The sequence below is a fragment of the Tachypleus tridentatus genome, chromosome 5 (assembly GCF_004210375.1).
Source record: "Tachypleus tridentatus isolate NWPU-2018 chromosome 5, ASM421037v1, whole genome shotgun sequence".
NCBI classification, from domain to species: domain Eukaryota; kingdom Metazoa; phylum Arthropoda; class Merostomata; order Xiphosura; family Limulidae; genus Tachypleus; species Tachypleus tridentatus.
The window spans coordinates 10,089,786-10,108,716 of NC_134829.1; the positions used below are offsets into that span (position 1 = coordinate 10,089,786).

The following is an 18,931-nucleotide window of genomic DNA, read 5'->3' on the forward strand; positions in this document are numbered from 1 at the left end:
GTTATAACGTGACGGTCAATCCCACTATTCGTTGGTAAAAGAGTACCCCAAGAGTTGGCGGTGGGTGGTGATGACTAGCTGCCTTCCTTCTAGTCTTACACTGCTAAATTAGGGACAGCTAGCACAGATAGCCCTCAAGTAGCTTTGTGCGAAATTCCAAAACAAACAAACAAACCTTTCAATCTTGCTCTCCAATGCTCAGGAAGTTACTGATGCCCAGAACATCACCAGTACTTTCAGCAAAAGCTTTTTCCAGGTATCTAGCACTTCTGCTTCTTCCCTCAACCTTTTTAACTTTAACCATCAAGACCCAGGCAGAGCGATCAACCCTTTCCTTTCAGGCTGATTGTCTCTATGACTATAATCACCCCTTTACACTGGTGAAACTCAAGATTCCTCTTTGTTGGTCTGGTAGTACATTGATCAGACCTGATGATATTAACTACAAGATGCTGTACCATCTATTTCCTGCTTCTCTTGCTATTCTTCTGATTGTTTTTAACTGGACCTGGCAGAAGAATGCTTTTCCTGATGCCTGGCACCAGGCTATTGTCCTACCTTTCTCTAAGCCTGGGAAAGATCCCAAGATTCCTTCAAACTACCATCCAAATGACTTAACAAGCTGTCTCTGTAAGATCTTAGAGGGGATGGTTAATGCTCATCTTGTTTGGTTGCTAGAATCAAAACCTCCAATTGCCCACCCAGTGTGGGTTCGAATGACAGCATTCCACCATTGATCACTTGATTCAACTTGAAACGTCGATCAGAGAAGACTTTCTTAAGTGACATCTTGTGTCAGTATTCTTTGACCTTGCAAAGGCTTACAATACTATGTGGAGGTATTGCATTTTGTTTAGGTAATAGCAACTGATTCAGTTACTCTTATCACTAATAGCTTCTAAATGTAGATATCACGAGTACACACTTTATGGTTTTATACAATAAGTCATTTCATAGGGCATGTGCAAACATTTTGGTAAATAACAGTATTTACAATATTGCTCGGGAAATAATTTTGTTTATTCAATTAAAGTGATATCTACTAACGTAACCACTTATTTTTTTCTACTTTTATCACCAATTGTCATCTATTACCTTATAAACTACCTAACTAGTTTTATGTAAGAATGTTTCTTGCTAATTATTTACAAATGGGTTTTTTACCAGAGTTATGTTTGCTCAGAGTTAAGTTTAGGATGACACTTTGTGAGTTTTCAATAACACAGATGTATTAAAGAAATAAAGCCAACATTTAATTTAAATCAAGACTATCCCCAAGTCTCAAAATTCAATAAAACATTGTACTTAATGGTTAACTGTATAAAGATCAAATACTTTGAGACTGGGAACAGTCTCATATGCTTTACATTTTTTGACATCTTGCTACATCATCATTAGTAATGCAGTATTTTGCATGAGTTAAGATCTGTATATATACACATGCACTCAGCAATCACAGGATCAAACTTAAATACAACTTACGTTAAAGAATTTAATGCCATTTCCCTCTAGCCCTTGATTCTTATTTAATACTTTAAAATTACTTTTATTACATTTGATTATCCCATTAGATACACAGACATCATTATTACTGATGTTTGTGGGTAGTGCGAAAATAACTTTTTTCCCTCATTAAATTGTGTGCTTAGTTTCATTAGTATATTCAGCTAAAGGAGAGATCTTTGTATCATAATTTTTAAAATTTATGTTTATTCATTTTATATAGATATTTACACATTTAGCTGTTATTTTATATATACCTGTTTTTCTCATCCAATTAAATAAACTGTGTAATTAGTTTATATTAAGAACCTGTCTATCTAGATATTGTAAATAAATATATTTTTTTAATTTTTGCATTTTTTGACAAGATAAACTAGGTATACATAGTAACACAATCCTTCATCTTTTAATTTTTTCCAGCAAATAATTTTAATATAATGAGCCCCCATTTATAATTTCTTGACAATTCTGTCAACAGTAAACAGGATTAGCCCTCTGCATGGACATTCTTTGCTGCTCATATAATGTGTTTTTAGTGGCTTACATTTAAAATTTAAACTATTTTTTGTTTATGTTATAACAATTAGTATAGCATAACATCATAGCTAATAATCCACAATTTAGTAGTATGAAAGTTTTAAGTCCTTAATTTTTTAGGTAATATTTAAATATCCTGAATTTCCTTGGGGTGTGAAAAATGTGAAATATTTTCTCTAGGCATCCTCTCTTTTATTATTTATTCACCACATATCAAATAAATACAAAATGAACATGGTGTAAATTACTCAGTATTATTGTCACTCAGACAAACTATATATTTTCATAACTTTCAATCTTGTTTAGTCATGGAGCCATCAAATAGAAAATCAGACTCATCTTGCCACATTCTCTCTTTGAGGATTTGTTAACAGTACTATCTGATGTTAATGCTACATTATTTATAACCATTAAAAAGCCAAAAATTTCCTATATCAAATGATGTATTATATTACATTGTTTTCTATACAGAGAATCATCAGTTTCTCTTTACATACACACTTTGTTTCCATAGGAAACACATCAACTGGCTTGGATAAATTTGTAATGGCTCTTGTCACATAGTTGTAAAACCAGAAGAGTTGTGATAGGTATGGGATATTGTGTGCTTTTTTCCATGTTATTGCCTTTTGTTCTTTGGTGCACCATTTAATTAAATAACCGTTATTTAGTGCTCTACTACCACTAGTATAAAAAAAATAGGGTTAAGTGTCATTAACAGTTGTCAGCATGTTTTTCGTGTGTATTCTTTATTTATTATTATAAAGGTTACAAAAATGTAAAAATGGTGACATTTTAAGTCAGTTAAGGTTAGATTAGGTAAAGAAATATAATACAAATTTTAAAAGGTACACAAGTGAGCAGGTCAGAATACCTCATGGGTAATATAATTTGATAGTGTAACATGAGCCAAGTGTTCTCCAAATGATTTACAACTTATTATGGCACACATAGTAGTTAGACACAGTTCAGAAAGCAACAAAACTATAAAAGTTAAGAATAAATAGATGTATATTGTTATGAGTTTAAAACTACTTAGGATAAACAAATATTGTTTGTGTTGTAATTTAGATTTATTCTGATTTTTGTCTTTCTTTTGTTGGTTACAACTTCAGTCAAATTGACTAACTTGTTTAGAGTTAATAGCAGAGAAAATGACAGATAAAATGTTTCACACAAAGACAAAAATACATTTGGAATGTATTCAAGAAATTTTAGAGAAATTATGAAATGAAATTTGAGATTTTTGAGATCATAAAAAATATTTTTAATCTTGACATGAAAATTTTTTTGAACTTGGATAAGTCAAAAAAAGATTTTAGCTATTCATAGATAAATATTAATTTTTGGTTTATTTAAAAGTATTTCAGAAAAAAAATTTTTTGGTATATAAAATACTTGTAATATTTACTGAAAGTTTGTCAAATTTTGTGAAGCTACACATACTGTATTAAAAGTTAGTGGTATCAAAACTATAATGACATTAAATGAATACAAGATGGTTACATGGTCTGTATAAAGAGAGTTAAAACCTCTTTCTGCTGTTTGTATATAATTAAGAATAACTTGTTAACAACATAATTTGAAATTTTGTTTGCAGAAGCAAAAAGAAAACTAGAAATTTGTTTAAGGTATTGTGATAACCTGATTCATAGATTCTATTAAATTTATATATGAAATTGAGGAGAATAACTCTTTACCTTTTCTCATGTTTTAGTGAGTGAAATTTGAACTATTTAGTGAAAAACATTCTTGGTAATTATACTCTCACATTAAAATTCATGTTACACTAGTTCTCAAAAAACACCACTTTTCACCTTTATGTGGATAGAATTTTAAAATTATTTTCTGTAGTCAAGAAGATACTAACAGTCAGTTATAATTTAATAATAAACAGTGGAAAGGTGTGTTTGTGTTTTTCTTATAGCAAAGCCACATTGGGCAATCTGCTGAGCCCACCAAGGGGAATCAAACCCCTGATTTTAGCATTGTAAATGTGGAGACTTATTGCTGTACTAGCAGGGAAAGAAAGGAATTTTAATCATGATGTTGTTGATCCTGATATTAGTGAAACAGGCTTTATATAAGATGTCCCCTAGCTCTAGGGACATAAGTGTCTGGAATTGTTTATTGATGCATCCTGTTAATTTTGAAGTGAGCACAGATCAAGAATGTTGTGTGGGAACAAGAATTTATAACAGCACCTACTCTAGTCTACTTACCAAGAACTGCATTCATGAACTTTCCAAAGAAAGGGTGTGAAGGTCCACATGATCACAAGTTATTACGTATTAAAGAAATACCATTATTATTTATTAAAAACTAATCTCTAGCAAAATTCCCATTTACACGTATGTTGTTTTTTTTTTAGGCAGAAACTTAACTCTTAAACCTTTTTCATTTAAATAAAAAAACTAACAAGACACTGGATTGCTGTGTGGTTTAAACAAAATTATTCTAAATAACCCAAGAACTGTCAATAAATTAAAAATTTAGAATAAAAACATTGCATTAAAATCCATTACCTGAAAACTTAGTTTACCTTGTTAAATAATTCAACAACTTAGAAAACAACAGCAAAATATTATTTTGATATATAGACCATTGAACAAGGTTGGCCAGATTCTTACTATAACTAATGGTGAATACCGGTATATTGAAAATAACATGAAAACATGGAAATATTTATTTAGGACACTCCATAAGAAATATAACATAAAGAATAAAGGAACACAGAGGAATGTTAAAAATACAAATACAATTATTTGTCCTTTACCTAAGCATGTTAATGAAACTGAACACAATTCAGTGAGAGGAAAACTTTTTATAGCACAACCTGCAAACATCAGTAGCAATATCTGTGAATCTGTTGAGATAATTAAGTGTAATAAAAATAATTTTAAGGAATTAAATAAGGATGAATGATTAGATGGAAATGTCATTAACTTTTTCTCCACAGGCATCCTTTATTGCACAAGTCAAGGTTTTCATTGAGTTACATTCAAATTTTGATTAAATTACTTTATGTTCATGTTGTAACAATTAATATAGCATAAAATTGTAGTTAATAATCTACATTTTAATGGAATATAAGTTTTGAATTCTTAATTTTAAAAGACAATATTAAACAAAGATCCTGAATTTCTCCTAGTGTGAGAAGTGTAACATTTTTCTCTAGACAATTTTCTCTAATTTATCTATCACCCCTTCAAGAAGTATTAAATTTAAAATAACTTACTTATTTTAATATTATCATTGCAGAAATTAAGCATAATTTTCATAGTGCTCAGTTATGTTTGGTTAAAGAGCCATCAAATAGAAAATCAGACCCCCTTGCCACACCCACCTGTCACATTCTTTGTTTTAGGATTTGTTAATATCTCTCTCACACACTTACTTCTCTATTGTGTTTGACCAGTAGAAAGATTTTCATGTATTAGTTGATGTTTTATATTACCTTATGTTTTGAGCATAGAAATGTTATTTTCACTGTTAGTACAAGCTTTGTTCCCATGGGAGAGATAGTGACTAGCTTGGATGAGTTTGTAATGGCTCCTCTTGTATTGTTAGAAAGCCAGAAAAATTGTGATAGTTATGGGACATTGTCTGCTTTTTATATATATTATTTTATGTTCTTTGGTGCATTATTTAATTAATATAAAAAAGGAAGACTTAAGTATCATTGACAGTCAAGAGCAAAAAAAGAAGGCCCAAGACAATACTTTATTTCTTGTTTTTCATGTGTCGTCTTTAGTATTCTGATTTCCCCAGTGTACATATAATGGCAGATCTTACAGTTGAGTTGGTGACACAACACTAATTTTGGATGTTGGCTTTTCAGAGTTGGACCTCGCTATTCTGTCATTTTATGCATTAGAAGTACCACAAAAATAATCTTCGTGTAGTTATCTTTGGAAAATGCTAAGACCATGGGTCTTAGTGGCATATTCAGTTTATGTTATTTTTATTGATAACTTTTTAATTCAGGATTGTAGATGCCAGAGGGTTTAAATTCATCTCTAAAGCTTTTTAGAGAGATTACTTGTTTTACTAAGTATATAGATAATCTCATTTATTTCTAGTATTAAAATGTCTTTTATACACAGTATACATTACAGAAATTAGATAGCACTGTTTATTTGTTGTTTTGTGTGTAGGATTGGTATTTGGGCAAGGTTAAAGAACAGTGTTTCAGTCAACAAGCATGTGTGAAGGAATGTGCCCAGTTATTAGCCAAACTCAAATATGAAGATGCTTTAACTATTATGGTTGCAAAGGTATGTTCTTATTTGAAAGTATTTGTTTTATAAATAAAATGAGAGGGCAGAAAAAAAGTAATAGAATAGTTCTGTTAGTTTGATCCGTGTTTACTATGTTACGGTAATAAATTTGATGTATTTAGCTGGAATAATGGGGTGTCAAAGGAAAGTGCCTTTTTAACAAAAATTGAAATGTTTTAAAGAAGTAGTAATTAATTTTTTAATCCATATTGTAATTGCTTCATGCTTCTAAAAAAATCACTGCACAACTTTCTGGTCTGAAAATACTTTTTTGAATGTTTTGTATAATATGGGAGTTGTTTGGTGATTACAAATATTGACCAAAAATTTATGAGAATTTCTAAATTATAAGAATTTATAGAAATACTTATTTCACAGTTTTTTCATGTGATTAAAAAAATGTTACAGTAGCTCTACATTTTATCATTTTCATTGTGTTTTTATTGCTATTTTCAGAATAAAGAAATGTTTTTGTAGATTGTATATTTTTAGATATTTAATTTTGATGTAATTTTTTTATGAAAGATAGCCATAAATTTTATAGCTTAATTATTTCTGTAAATATTTTTATATCAAAAATCTTTGTATAATTTTTTTTTTTATTAGGAATTTCATTTGTCAATATTAATGGAGTCTTTATCATATGGAGCAGAACTAACTCTTGCAGCAGATAACTGCCTCTCTCCTAATTCCACTCCTGATTCTCCTTTGGGGGGCATTACATCTCCTGAATCTGCATTATACAGGGCTGCAAAGAGTACGCTTATACAACACACTACTCATTTAGTCAGCTTACTGCCCAGACCACATCAAGCTTTCCTACCCCATGCTGAAGTAAACACTCCTCGAGAGGCTAAGCATCGTAACAAACTTGTGGATCTTTTTACAGACACTCCATTCTGGGATGTACTTTTTCAGGTTATTCCAGCCATGACTGAATACCTTCATTCTCTAAAAGTGTTGCCAGGACAACATGAAGTGCCTGTTGACTCTTTAGTGGATGTTGGAAGGTTGGCAATACTTTGTGCTGAGGTAAACACATTTCTCCTTAAATGTTAGGTAGTTTAACCAGTCACAGCAAGTATTATAATTACTTCACTAATAAGAATTGTGTGAAAGAAAATTAATACAAACTAATAATTTTTTTTCCTTAAATATTAGTAAACATTAGGATATTGTTGGTGAGTAAATTTTATAGTGTTCCAGATCACTCTCATATGTATTTTCATAAAGAAAAGGATGTTAAATAAAATATACTTTTTAGATCAAATATAATAGTTGTAGTCTGCACAAAGAGGGTTAATCACTATTGTATTGTTTTTGATACTGTTTATTAGGCTATGCACTATAGCCCAACATCAGTTTCCTTTGTAACAGGCTTCTATGAAGGGCAATGAGATCAATCTTAGACAATACATTTTGAAAGGCTTTCCTAATAATCAACTTTATGTTGACATTGAGTATGCCACAATTACAATTCAAAGTTTATTAATCTATTTTTTGTTAATGTTATTCCAATTAGTATAGCATAAAATCTTAGCTAATAATCCATACTGTAGTAGCATAAAAGTTTGAAGTTTTTAGTTTTATACCACAGTATTTTAAAAAATCCTGAATTTTCCCCAGTGTGATACATGACCTTCTCTATGCATCTTCCATCCTAAATTTTATCCACCACCTCTATAATAAGTACAGATTTAAATGTAAATTACCCACTATAAAATAATCATTGCCTTCAGTTTTGTTTGGTTACAGAACTATTAAATAGAAGATCAGACCCCTCTTGTCACATTTTCTCTTTCAGAATTTGTTAATAGTTCACTGTTATGTTTAGTTCTGTATTATTTATAACCAATAGAAATATGTGGTCCTCATCTGTGAAATGATTTATTTTATGACATTGTTTTTTGAACAGAGAATTGTCAATTTCACTTTTAACACAACCTTCCTTCAACTTTACAACTTATAATGACACAAATAGTAGTCAGACATGATTCAAACTAGAAATAAATCAAATTAACCTTTTTATGTATTATTTTAAGTTGTAAATCACTCGGAGCATGTGCAGCTCACATCATGCTATCAAATTATATTACTCGTGTTGTTTGCATGCTTGCCCCATGAAATATTTTTGTGATGTTACTGTTATTTATTTTACCTAATCTAATCTTCACTAACCTAAAAAATTCCCTGTTTTACATTTTAATTAACTTTATATTAATAAATAAATAATGAACATGAAAAACAAAAAAAGAAGTACTTACCTAATCTTCTTTTTTTTCTTGCCATCAAATGTTGAGGACATTTAAGGCTATTTTTTTATGGTAATGGAAATAATGCACTAAATAAATTTTATTTACTTAAATAGTGAACCAAAATAACATAGACTAATAACATGTTTAAAATTAGACAATTTCTCTGGCCTTCAAACTATACTAGTCATTAAGTTTCTCACTGGAACTTTGCTTTTAATCTGACTGAAATTGAATATTATCTGTTCAGAACACACCATTATGTATTATGTCATTTGATAGCTGAAAACCTTGAATTTTTATCAGTTGTATGTGATATATAATTAAACATAAGAGAAAACTGTTAACATACCCTGAAAGAGAGGATGTGACAGGTGGGCACAGCAGGAAAGGTCTAATTTTATATTGATAGCTCTGTAACCAAACAAAATTGAAGACTGTAAAAAGTATAGTTTGTCTAAGTAATAACAATTGTACATGAGTACTTTACATTTAATTTATTATTCTTTCAAGGGGGTGATGGAAAACTAGTAGACAAGATGTCTAGAGAAAATACATCACGTGTGTCATACTAGAGGAAGTTCAGGATTTTAAAAAAATATTTTTTTGTAAAATTATAAAATTAAAACTTGGGTAGTACTAAAATATTGATTGTTAGTTACAGTTTTATGCTACACTGTTTGGTATAAGCTAAACAAAAAATAGTTTACTTAAACTTTTGAATTTAAGACTAAAACTTTCTGTTGTGTAGTAAAGGATGTGCAGTATGAAAGAGTTAATATGCTAACTTATTGTTTGTTTGGTCATAACAAAGGTGCTTTACTGTAGTGTCTGAGTAAACTGGTTATAACAGATGATTTTTGCTCTCTTAAGTAATTATTTGTCTAATCATAATGGAGGAGATTTACAGTATTGTCCACGTAATTGTATGTCTAGTCATAACAGTGGTGCTTTATAGTACTGTTTAAGAAATTGTTTGTCTGGTAATAAGAAAATTGCTTTGCATTGCTGTCATAGTAATTGTTTTGTCTAGTCATAATGGGAGGTGCTTTACAGTGCTGTCTAAATAATGTTGTCTAGTTATTTAGAAGTGCTATACTGTGCTCTTTTAATTGTTTCTTTGCTCATAACAAAGGTGCTTTACTTTGTTGTTTAAGTCATTATTTCCATCCTTAGGTGATTTTTTTTGTCTAAGCAATAAGTTGTCTGGTCATAACAGGGGTGCTTTAATGTGGTGTCTAAGTAATTGTTTGTCTGATCAGCCCCTAGTGGCACAGTGCTGTCTGCTGAATTATACTGCTAGAAACAAGGTTTCAATGCACATGGTGGGTAGAGTGTAGATAGTTTCTTATGTAGCTTTATGCATAACAACAAACAAACAATTGTCCAATCATATCAGAGGTGCTTTAATGTGATGTATAAGTAAACGTTTATCTGGTTGTAACAGGGGTGCTAAACCGTGGTGTCTAAGTAATTGTCTGGTCATAACAGGGGTGCTTTATTTTGGTGTTTAAATATTCATTTGTCTGGTTTTAACAAAGGTGCTTTATTGTGTTATGTTACGTAATTGGATGTCTATTCATAAGGCGCAGATAGCCTTGCTGCTTTGTGCCATAAAACACTAAATCAATCAATCAAAAAGTCTATTCATAGCAGAGTTGTTCGGCAGCTACAGACTGCCCTCAATTGTTTACTGAAGTGGACCACAGCAAATGGCTTTAACTTCTCTATCTCTAAAACTGTTTGCATGCACTTTTGCCACGAATGGGGTATTCATCCTGATCCTGAACTCCGTATTGGTGAAGTTATGCTGCTTGTGGTCCATGAGACAAAGATCCTGGGCTTATATTTGACCGTAGCTGACCTTTATACCACACATCAAGCAGCTATGGGTCAAATGTACAAGAGCACTGAACATCCTACAGGTCCTCTCTTCCACCACTTGGGGAGCAGATCAATGTTGTATGCTAAAGATATATCGTGCTCTTATTCAATCGAAACTTGACTATGGATCACTGGTCTATGACTCTGCCAGAAGCTCAGCTTTAAAGATACTGGACCCCATTCATCAAGGACTTTGGCTCTGCACTGGGGCTTTCCATCCTTCCCCAGTTCAAATTTTATACATAGAGTCTCGTGAATCTCCTTTGAACCTCTGCTGTTTGCAACTGTCTTTACTATATGCTTTGAAACTTTGTTCCGTACCAAAGCATCCCACCTGGGGTTGTGTTTTCCATCCTCGGTGGGCCATACTTTTACAGAACAGACAGTCTGCTATTGCTCCTTACGGCCTTCATATCCAGGTGTTGTTGGATGAATTGGGTCTGTCCTTGGATAATATTGCTGTATCCACTTGTCAGTTCATCCAACCATAGTTTCTTATAGTCTCCAAATGTGACCTATCATTAAGTCATCTGAGAAAAGCAGACACCCCTGATTGGAAATACTGTCTGTTATTTGCTGAACTCTTTCGAACCATCCTTCCACTCCTATTTATACAGATGGTTCGAAATCAGGTCACTGTGTGGGCTGTGCTATGGTTTGGTGGCTGTGTGCAGAATCCCCTCTACAGCTTCTGTGTTCACTGCTGATCTGTATGCCATTTCTCTTGCCCTGGATCACACATAGAAGCTAAGCAGTACTCAAACTGCACTATTTATACTGACTCGCTTAGTTCTCTACTGGCCTTGGAATCGCTTCACATTAGTTCACACCCTGTTCTTGCCGATATTCAAAACCAACTGGCCCATTTCTCTTCAACATCTACTTCTATCCAGATTTTCTGGATACCAAGTCATGTTGGTATTCGCTGGAATGAGCTCGCTAACATCCCAGCTAAGTCTATCTGCTGTGGCACTATATCACTGTGCCTATTCCATACATGGACAATGGTTCTGTATTTAAGGCTTGGCTCCGTGTCAGCTGGCAGTCGACTTGGTGGCTTTTTCAAATAAAACCTTATATTCAGTGATGTCGAGAAACCCACTTGTTGAGAAATTTAAAATGCAAAAACGGCTCGTTTGGGTTGAGAAAATATTTTACATAGAAGAGCGAACAACGTTTCAACCTTCTTCGGTCATCGTCAGGTTCACAAAGAAATGTCGAAATGTAGAGGGCGGTTCGACACACAGTTACACAACCCCTTTCAAACATGTGGTCAGCTTCCGGTCAGTTACCTCTTTCTTTGTGAACCTGACGATGACCGAAGAAGGTCGAAACGTTGTTTGCTCTTCTATGTAAAATATTTTCTCAACCCAAACGAGCCGTTTTTGGATTTTAAAAAACCTTATATTGGACTTTGGCCATCTTGCTTCCATAAGGATCGGAAAGAGGAAGTTGTTGTAACTAGACTATGCATTGGTCATAGTTTTTTACCTCATCGTTTTCTTTCATCTGGAAGTGATGCACCAATGTGTAGTCTGTGTGACACAGATCACAATAAGACGCACATTACTTTTTGCCACCATTATGACTCTCAACAACGGTACCATTTTAAACATGTTCTGTCCCAAGGTTTGTCTATAACGTTAGACAGTGTTATTGATGATGGTGACACTGTCCACCTTCGAAATATTTTTTTAGTTTTTTTAAAGGCCATTAATCTTTTTAATGCCATTTAAGTTTTTTTAATTTATACATCAGACCTTTTTTTAATGTGATACCTTTCTAAAAGTTACAGTCCATCTAGTTCGATTTGAAATTAGAAAATGGCCGTAACATTAAATAACTTGAAACCAGGACTGGAAAGGCCAACTTCGGGTGACTAACACTGCTGTTTGAACTACCCGTTAGTCATCCTGATGAGTTACAATTAAAATTTTGCTACAAGTCTTTAAAAATTTTATTACTTTACTTTTTGAAAATGGCCATACTGTCAAATGATTCGGAACCAGGATTGGAAAGGCCAACTTCAGATGACTGATGGTGGTTTTTGTACTTACCTGTTAGTCTTCCTGGCAATTTACGATAATCACAATTATGCAACAGAAAGTCCTTTACAACTTGAATTACTGTAATTTTTCTCTTACTGCTGTAGAAGTAGATGTAAAAGTTGGTTTCAATGCCTTTTTTTTTTTTAACTTGGATTTGTTTTACCTTAATTTTCTTTTATGAATTTTACTAAATTTACTTTAATATTAACTTTTTATCAGATGTTTGGCACAGATAGCCTAACTATTTTGTGCCATAAAACACCAAATCAACCAACCAACCAGCAGAGTTGTTTTACCATGCTATCTTTGTAACAGCTGTCTGGGCTCACTAACTAATATGTGATATTCATTAGGAATGTGTGGTGGAGAATGGGTGATGTCATGTGCAGGAGCAAGTATAGTACCAGACTTCAACTTTTAGATTAAACTGTACAACTGAAAGTTGAAGAAATCATGGTTCACTTTAAACATCAATCCCCTGTTCATGCTACTCCCACATGTAATAGAGAATGAGTGTTGTCATGTATAGAAGCAATATTACCAGCTTTCAATTTGCAGCTTATAGTATACTATGACAAAAAGGAAATAAATCAAGAGGGGTATAAAAAAGTGTAGTTGGCCTAACAAATTATAAATGTGTATTCTAGCTTGAGTGATTGTAGTATACTGAACATGCATTGTTAGTAATGGGTTGAAAATAATTATCCATTATAAATGTAATATACTCATATATTTACTGTTCAAAGTTTGTATAGAAGTTTAAATACAATAATTCCTTTTGAAAGTCATTAAAGTATTATCTGCATATCAGTGATATAATAAGGCTTTAAAGCTTTCTTTGATGTACAAACAAATATAATAGGTTTTCTCTATGTGTAAATACAATTATTAGTAATAATGCTCCAAGTAAGCTCACATTTTCATTTTTTTCCACCTGATACATAGGCTGGAAAAAAAAAGTTTAAAATTTCTAAATTGTCATTCACACATCTATGTATGTATGTCAGTAGAAACACATGCAATTTACTTTTCATTATTACAAGTCAGATATCTTAAGCTGAAAATAATATGCTCTCAAAAAAAACACAAAATTAGATTAGAAAAAATGATGAAATTATAAAAGAGAAATTACTATTGATTAAATGTCACTTTAAATCTCTTTTGATAACTACATTTATGTACAAGAAAAATGAAGTTATAGCTCTTAAAAATGTACATCTGCTGTACATAAAAGACTATCTCAAAAAACTTCTATTTGTTAATTTAAGGACATTTTACTTTTAATTAATGTAACTTCAGTGTAACTTCATTTTTTATAGCTTTTGGTTTTTACTATAGTTTTGATAGAAAAGAGGCATGGTTCTTGGTTAGGTGGGTATCCATGTTTGCAAAGATAATGATCAGGGAAAGCACATTTTGCTGTTTCAGATTTGGTAAATCTGTTGACATATTCATTGATGTAGGTTTTTAGTAAACATTCTGTTTCTTCTCTGTAAACTATTGTGTATTTTACATTCTAGCTCATAATTTTTTTTTCTACTGTGTTGTCTGTGTATGTTGCCCTTTAAACAGATACTTTTTTCATAGTTAGTTTGGGGAAAATTAGAGTGAACCATGAATTTTAGAAAGTGGCTATATTAGGTAGTTTAGTAGAGAAATGTGTTTATACCTGTTCATCGCAGAATCAATCCAAAAAACATTTTCCCTCTTTAATATTAGTGAAATTCTCTATTTTATTCTGTCTAATGCTTTTTTTAGTTTGGTGATAAATTATACCATAGAAAATAAAATAGTAGTAGTTGTTATTGTAATAATTTTCGTTTACATAATGGAAATGGGGAAAACAAATTACAAATGCAACCATTCTATTTTTAGAAAGATTGTATGGTTATAAAAAGGCAATATACACAATATCTGGAACTGTGGTTTAAAAACTATACTCTCTCTCAAACAATTCACGGTAAACATCCCATTTACAAACTGAGCAAATGAAAAGTGGTTGCAACTATGATTGCAGATTGACAACTGAACAAAGTAGAAGCTTATCCTCTAATGATATGATTGAGTATAGGTTCTTAAATTGAACAAGCAAAAAGCTTGATCTTGGGATGTAAGTGTGATCATAAATTGCTGTACTGAATAGAACATACTCCTACTTTCTTGTGATATGACTGTGATTATAAAATGACAAATTGAACAAGATAAAATTTTACCTCCTTGTGTCATTATAGATTGACAAGCTAAACATGCAAGAAGTTTAATTTATGTGACTAAACATTAGCAATTAGTGGAATTTGCTAATTAATTATTAATTAAATTCATTCATTTATTACACTGAAATAAACTGTTTTTCTCGCATAAGGCAGCAGGCGTAAACATCTCTGTTGCATGTTCAGTTTTTTTTTACAGAAAACTTTATTGATTGTGAGCAAGTGTTTTTATCTTTCTTCTTCCAGTTTCATTTTATAAAGTGTATTTGTGTAGATGAATCCATTACACTAACTTAATTCATTTGTATAGTTGAAGGATTTAAATGTATTTATGCATGATAAAATGTAAATCCTTAAAAACTTAATTTGAGAAATATTATCTTCCACAAAATAACGTGTACAATAACTTTAATATTCAAAATGATTGTGATTTTGCATAAATGTTGTATTATATCATGTGTATTAGAAGAGACAATATTTTATGTACACTTTTTATTTCAATACTTTTTCAGGTTATACAGTGGATGGTAGAGAGAGGTCAGAAGGTTTCTGGTGAACAGCTGAAAGTGGCACTAGAAGCCCTTGATGAAGCTTTGAAGAATCAGAGTTTATGTGCTGTGATAGGTCTTCAGGATAACTTTACTTGGGTGTGCTCTGCAGTGTCTGCTGTATACAACTTAGTTGTTGAAAGTGAGTGATTAATCTTGTTTTAGAGAAAGTGAACACCAGCAATGAAAAAGACAGTTTGATATTTGCTAGAGTTAATACAAACTTTTGCAAAGCCAGTGACATATTTAATCTTGAAAAGCAAGCTGAAATTAAAAAAAAAATTCATTAGGAAGTTTCATATAACAAAGACTATCCTAAACTTTGTTAAAACTAAATATATATTTTATGCAGCTTTTAAACTTAAATTTAAGAATATTCAACTAAAGGGACACAGATGTTAATGTTAAAAAAGATGAAGTCAGTTAACCCAAATATGAAACTATTATTTTAAAGTATTTACAGGATTATTATAAATGTGATAAAAAAAAGTTTAATAGCATGTATTGAATTAAATACTGGTCATATGATATTTTTAGGTTAATTTAATTTCCTTGAACAGTATCATAACACTATGTAACACAAATTTTGTTCCTGGATAGTATGTGTTATTTCTTAATTGCTTATGTTGTAAAAGTACAGAAAATGGCCATTATTCCCTTTAGACTTTGCTTTTGGGACCTGGATAATGAAATTTAGAAATTATCCTATTTTCTTTGTAAAAATGAGCAAATTTGCACATTTACATAAGGTCTGAATGAAACAACGTATAAACCAAGATTTATATGTATTTATACTAAAGTTATATAAAAATGTTTAGAAGTGAGTAGTTTTTCAATATTTGCAACTGTAATGTAAATCACTTTTACGTACCAGCCCCCAAATATAGTCTCCCATCATGTTTTTATTATATGCTCCCAGGTCACAAAAGCAAAGTTTGAAGAGAAAAATAGGCCTTGTCCATTTACTTTAGGCATAAGCAATTGGGAAATAACACTTTCTGCCCAGAAACAAGAAAAAGTAAAAATTTTGTTATACAGTGTAATAGATGCATGTAATAACAGGAGGATTGGCAGGATAGCAGTTTCAAAACTGACTGATTTTTTAAGCTAAGAAATAAACACTTGACACTATGGAATACGAAATAAGAAAATTGATTATTAAATGAAAGACATAAAACATCTTTGTATACTTGAATTTGGACATTGAACAGTCACCTTTTAGTGAATTCTTAAATTCATTAATAGATTCACCTCTTTGAATGTCTTCCATTGAGTGGACTCACTTAAGATCCCATGTTGTGATGTTTAGATCTAACATTTACTTTGGGGAAATGCCAAATTGACCTATAATGTCTTGTGTTTATCACATAACTGGTCATTTTTAACCAATATAGGAAAAGTAGTAACCTCAGATATCATCTGTCTTACCAACAGGGACACTGTTATCATTTATCCTTTGCACAACATAAAGCATTACAGCAATCCATACCCCACCAAACATGCTTGCCCTTTCAGCTGTGGGGGCCATTATAATTTGATGGTCAATCCCATGATTTGTTGGTAAACGAATAGCCCAAGAGTTGGTAGAGGGTAGGTGAGAATTAGTTGCGTTCCCTCTAGTTTTCCTCTTGACCCTTGTGAATGTTTACAGAAAATCCTTAACCCTACTGACATAGGTCTTCCTGCAATCAAAGACCATGTCATTGTGTTTGTAGGCTTGCATTCAAAATTTTATTTGACTGCAATTTTGTGAATGTATTTCAATAGTTTGGTATAAAATTATGGATTGTAATTCAAATTTTAGTATTATACATTACATAATTTCTAATCTAAAAACAAATATGAAAAGAAACCTAAACATTGATTTTTATGTTTCACTTGGTGTGTTGAATCTAGCATTGGTTCAAATTAGATGTTTGTGATGTTGAAATAAAAGTCTATAGTTTTCAAAAATTAGATAAATAAATTACAAATATTGACAAGCTAGAATATAAGGTAAAATGCTGCTATCTTTTTTTTCTTTACTGAGATGTTAATATTTATATTGAATCACCAAAGGTGGCCCATAAACCTCTTTCATTTTTAAAAATGCTTGTTTACATACACCTATTTCACTCAGTGACATGTGTATAACAAATAGGAAGCTCAGAATGTCCCCAAAGTGGTTTGCTCATCATCTGTGAAATTTTTTGCATGGAAAACTCTTTTTACCATGCTAGATTTCAAGTAATAAGACATTAGTGAGCTCAAAAAAATCATATTTGTTTGGACCCAAGTATGGCTTAGTTACTAAGTTTGGTAAATTAGAACTGAAATTGTGTGGAATTGATATAGTAATTTGTGATTTTTTTATTTCAAAAAATGTACATATAAATCCTTGAAAAAAACTGTTTTTCGTTACTTTCTTCATATGCAAAAATTGTTAAGGGTTAGCAACTTACAGTAAACAGCAAATGAGTACAAACTTTATAACTAGAAGAGATTGTTGTTTTCAATACTTCTTTATTTTCTGTTGTTTGTTTTCAGAAAACTAACTGAAACTTAAGAACTTAGTTGTAAATAGTAATAAAGTATGTACTTATATAATGTGTTGTAAGTGAAATGTGACTGTATTTTACAAAATACTGATTCACTAAAACAGCCAGAACAGATCACATTGTAAAGCCAGTTTTGTATTTTTCCAACTTCTGTAATGCTAGTCAGGCACACCTGAAAGGTTAATAAAATAAAAATAATATATATATAAATGTATAATGTTGTAAGATTTAAGTTATTAAGACTAAACATATGTCTTTGTTATCATAAGAGAACAAAAAAAAATTTGTTTCTTAATTTTTTATGATGATTACAAGAGTATTCAAATCAACCAAGCACATATTGAGAGATAATAGTAGAAATAACAGATAAAATATAAACCTTTTATAGTTTGTTACGACCTAAAAACCAGCCAAAACAAAAATAAATTAAAAAATAATAAAAAATGCTGCATTAATTAAAAAGATCCTAGCATACAAGCTACAATGTGAGATATAAAGTGTACCCTGCATTTTGGAGGTGTCTGCAGAAGTAGGACCCAAATTGCTGTCTTAAACTCCATTCACCAGTTTCACATAAAGAAATAAAAGAGTAGCAATAGATATGGAAATAGAAATTAGGAGAGCAAGATGTGGGTGCTCAAGACAATATCCTACATCCATATCACCCTTCAGTGCCTGCAGACAGTGTAAAACCAAAACTTATTATATAAAAGAAGATTTGTTTAATTTTTTAAGTATTGAATTAAAAATGTTTTATTTCAACAGAACATCTGACAACTACTAAGACATTATTTTCTGTTGCTATTCTGTAACTGTTAATTTTATGATTCAGAGAATGTTTTTTGTTCTAAATGTTTACATTTTATAAAGACTGCGTGTAGAAATGCTCATTGCTATTTAATGAATACATGTTTATCAGCATCACAGTATAACCATATATTGGTTTAAGTTAAGTACTCTTTTTGTCATAAAATATATAATGATCCAAGAATTATACAGCATCACAGTATAACCATATATTGGTTTAAGTTAAGTACTCTTTTTGTCATAAAATGTATAATGATCCAAGAACATAAGAATCAAAGACTAACAAAATCAAGTTTTTATTGTATTTTACTTTGTTATTTCATGC

General features: G+C 31.2%; 1 protein-coding gene across 10 annotated transcripts in view; it reads left to right on the forward strand.

Moving 5' to 3' along the window:
- htt (huntingtin) overlaps positions 1 to 18,931 on the forward strand; it is a 303,204-nt gene that overhangs the window by 193,791 nt on the left and 90,482 nt on the right. For all 10 annotated transcript variants that reach the window (XR_013028209.1, XR_013028210.1, XM_076501072.1 and 7 more), the window contains 3 exons: positions 6,198 to 6,317; positions 6,927 to 7,352; positions 15,227 to 15,404. Coding sequence is in view for 8 of the 10 variants with exons in the window: in XM_076501072.1 (XP_076357187.1) it covers positions 6,198 to 6,317; positions 6,927 to 7,352; positions 15,227 to 15,404 (724 nt within the window). In the remaining 2 variants the exon portion in view is untranslated. The remainder of the gene's footprint in view (positions 1 to 6,197; positions 6,318 to 6,926; positions 7,353 to 15,226; positions 15,405 to 18,931) is intronic.